At 42.2% G+C, this 3,664-nt stretch overlaps 1 protein-coding gene across 1 annotated transcript; it reads left to right on the top strand.

The window, feature by feature from the left end:
• Positions 1 to 680: 680 nt before the first annotated feature.
• Positions 681 to 2,647, top strand: LOC308103484 (uncharacterized protein). Its single transcript, XM_080453459.1, has 6 exons — positions 681 to 741; positions 887 to 983; positions 1,121 to 1,249; positions 1,547 to 1,642; positions 1,867 to 2,067; positions 2,544 to 2,647. Exons 2-6 carry the CDS (start codon positions 905 to 907, stop codon positions 2,630 to 2,632), a joined length of 594 nt encoding a protein of 197 aa, XP_080309585.1. The 5' UTR covers positions 681 to 741; positions 887 to 904; the 3' UTR covers positions 2,633 to 2,647.
• Positions 2,648 to 3,664: the final 1,017 nt, after the last annotated feature.

The following is a 3,664-nucleotide window of genomic DNA, read 5'->3' as shown; positions in this document are numbered from 1 at the left end:
TTTATTTTTGTTATGTTTTCTGGCAGTCTGGAAGAGTCAACAGAGAGCCTAAGACCAGACCCAACAAGGATGTTTCCCAGGTCTTGGACCTTGAATAACAACCCAGATGGGCCTTTATTGACCCATGCTTCAAAGAACTGTTACATGTAAGCAAATGTATTCCTTTGAAGTAGGCCTGCATGTGCTTCCTTACCTGGTTAACACCAGGCTCTACTTTTCTAATTATTTGTTGTCTCTCTGTGATCTCTCTCTAGTTATGGATGAACACCTGTAGATCCTCGTTGGAGGAATGTGAACTGACCCGCTCTCTCTCTTTATCTGTCTGTGTCATAGGATGAACTCTGACAAATCCTCGATTGATGGAACTCCTACTTTGTACCCAAAGTGATCCGCTGTGGGACCTTATATGAAAAGCAGCTGGACAAAGGTAATTACCGTTTCTGACAGAGTATCTCATGAAAGTATACGCTTTTTTAAATAACTGGCTGCTGTAAATTAATGTTTTTAACATTGCAGCACACCTGACATGTCTCCATCACATGAAGTTAGGACATACAGGCTATGCTCACATCCTTGAGGTAAGAAATGTGCATATATGGCAATTTTCATATTTGACTATAAGATTCCGAATGCAACGCATGAATTTTCTGTGATACCTGTGAACCTTATGATACCTTTTACCCCGATCTACAGCCATACCCTCCAGCCTCTTCTACACAGGCCTGCCGACCTGTTGATGAGGTATGTTTTCTTTAGATTTAACCCATTTAGACCTACAAGCTCGTAGCACAGCACTCGGTGCTGCGCTATGAGCTTGTATAGTAGCCTATAGTTTTGATGATTTTTGACCAAGTACAATTAAGGGCCTTTTGTCTTTTCTGCACAGCCGTATGCAGCTACATATATGGACTTGGATCAGTGGAACCAAGAAACACCCAGTGTACTGCAACCTCCATCTCCGTCCAGTGATGCTCCAGTAGAAGGTGTGGTTCCTCAGCTAAGTGTCAGCAGACTTGGCACTGTTGTCCTTAAAATTCAGGATTCATAGATGAGTTTTGCATTCTACTTTTTTTTAAAAAACTTTTCTTTACAGTTTTTGACGTGCTTTCAATCTTTCTAGGTCAACCAAATCCATCTGACCAGAGCATACCAGAGGGTCAAGGGTGGCAGCCTTGCGACTCTTGTCGGTCTGAGGTGGAGAAGCTCCAGCTCCAGTTGAGGAGGATAACCACTGTGCTCTCCAGTATCAGTAAGTTTTATTGCCTGTAATGTTGCAGTTTTCAGTTGTCTGCTAATTTCTTTGTCTCACTTGAAACTTTACTTTATCCTGTACCTCTTTTGTGAGTTCTCTGACATGACTGGAAAACATTGGTATCCCAAAAAAAAACTGTTTTCTGTTTACTGAAGAGCTGGGGAGATCGACCCCTCCTACTGAACAAATACTCATCAATGACTGCTATCAGAATATACTGTAGAGCTATATAGAACAGTACTCAATCTTATTGTTTTACAAATACACTCAGTAGACTTTTTGTCTTTGTTCTAGGCTCTGAGCAACTAGACGCACTGAAGGGCTTTATCACCCTGGTCGGTGACCTAGAGTCTGGAGTGTCCAGTCTCGGGCAGCAGGAGCTATATCCAGGTATGGATGTATACGTTTGCCATACATTTCACACTGAACCTGACGTTCTTGGTAGCGAGTGATCCGTGTTGTGAGCTGCAACTAGATAGTGAAGTTTTCAGAAGGTCACAGTTGTCTGTTTTCATGGTGCACTGAGCGCAGAAAGGGGTCAGTAGCTGAGCCTTACAAGTGCAAAACTGATGTCTTAAAATGCAGTTTGTTAATTGCTCGCTCTCTATTCACAGGCTGTGGACAGATGATTTCATCTGTGCAGCTGGCAGCCATACACCAGCGTGCCAGGAAGGACTGCAAGAGGCTATTCCACGCCTTGTTCGAGGTGTTCTTCACCCATGAGGAGTGCCGCAATGCCGTTGTATACGGAAAGCATGGTGTCATCCCAGAGGGGAAGAACAAACTGGATGAGGCGAAGAGGGCTGCACTGTTCAGTAAGTATTTGTCACACCACTAGTTCCTCAGAGTAGTGTTATAGATGGCCAGTCAGTGGAGTTGGTAACCACTTATAGATATATATCTTGGGGTATCTTGTGACAATGTATACACATGTCTGTCTTACTGTGTTGTGTTTTTAGGGCTTTTATTATCTGCTGTAAAAGGCCCAGCTTGGGACATATAAATATACTTGATCCTTGACAAGTCTTGGTTTTGTAAATTATATTCTCAATTTATGATGTCACCAATACATTATCATTGGGGAATTTGGCTGCCTTTGTGCAGTAAAGAAATGCTGGTTTCAACATGTTGCGCTGGTGGGACGTACAGTACACTCTGAACCAGGTTGGCCTCGTCTGTGGCTATGCTGTGCTCAGTCTGTAGAGAGTCATATAGTCTTTACAATGTATATATTTAACCGGGGGAAACCCATGTTGACTGACTTGTTTTATGTCATCTTCTCTGTCTGCAGACTACGTCTTGCGGTGTTCCTCTCTGGCATCATGGACAAATGTTTTCACTGCAGAGGGCTTGAAGAAAGCCATGACCAATAAGTGCTGAAGCCGTGCTGCAAAGGACTAGGTACCCCAGTGTTTTTGGCAGCAGAACTACTGTTTTGGTTGTGGCAATATGTTAAAGATGATGCACTTTTGCACTTAAAGGACCACTTTTCAACCTGCTTTCATAAAATTGGTCCTCACTAATGTTCATGATAAAATACTACCCTTTTTTTCCTACTCGGTCTGTCTCATAGGAGGGCTGTGGGCAGTTCAGAAACCTGTCCACCAGTGACATCATCAATTCACGATAATACAAATCTAAATATGTTTTAAAAATATCTTGTTTAATAAATAAAAAACTGCCAAACGATGATGTCACTGGTGGATGGGTTTCTGAACTACCCACAGCCCTCCTATGAGACACAGAGTAGAATTTTTTTTTAGTATTTTATCGTGAACATTAGTGAGTACCAATTGTATGAAAAGTGGTGAAGTATTTTGATGCCAATACTTTTTTTTTTTTTTATATATATATAAATAAATGAGTCAGCTCAAATCTGATCACATTATGGGACTAGTCGTAAGGTCATTAGGCTGGCTGTGGGTTAGGTTATAGGTCGGCTGTGCGGACAGGACCTTCTTAGGCATTAGGAGGGCTGTATCTCAAGGGGGGTGCTGGGCGAGCCGAGACCTAACGCAACAGGTTGCCTCCCACCTGGCATCAGTGGATACGATTAGGTAAAGGAGATATTCGTACTGGTCAGATGGTGTCTTAAATAGCTCTGTATAGAGTCAAGATGAAAGGGCAGCCATATCATCTGTCTTCCAAGTGTTGTGAAATAATGTTACTGTGACTCATGATCATCTAGGAGCTTGACATGTCCTATCGTTAATAACCATGTTTGCTGTGTAAACCTTCGTCTGCAATAAACTCCAGATCTACTTTCTCCAACGTCGTTGTCTGTCTTACATTCAAACCTTCTTGCACGCACCAAGAATACTCAACAGTTTTTCATATAATGTGATGCATTATTGTAGTGGTTTTCAACCAGCATGTGGTTGAGGCATTGTTTGTGGCACAATTGAAGCTGTT

The sequence above is a fragment of the Gymnoscopelus braueri genome, assembly GCF_963280865.1.
Source record: "Gymnoscopelus braueri genome assembly, chromosome: 16".
NCBI classification, from domain to species: domain Eukaryota; kingdom Metazoa; phylum Chordata; class Actinopteri; order Myctophiformes; family Myctophidae; genus Gymnoscopelus; species Gymnoscopelus braueri.
The sequence above is the reverse complement of the archived record's forward strand: the minus strand, read 5'-3'. Positions and strand labels throughout refer to the sequence as shown.

Coding starts and splice junctions, on each gene's coding strand:
- LOC308103484 (XM_080453459.1), top strand. CDS start 905: ATGGACTTGGATCAGTGGAACCAAGAAACACCCAGTGTACTGCAACCT. Junction 984..1,120: donor CAGTGATGCTCCAGTAGAAG/GTGTGGTTCCTC, acceptor CAATCTTTCTAG/GTCAACCAAATCCATCTGAC. Junction 2,068..2,543: donor GAAGAGGGCTGCACTGTTCA/GTAAGTATTTGT, acceptor CTCTGTCTGCAG/ACTACGTCTTGCGGTGTTCC.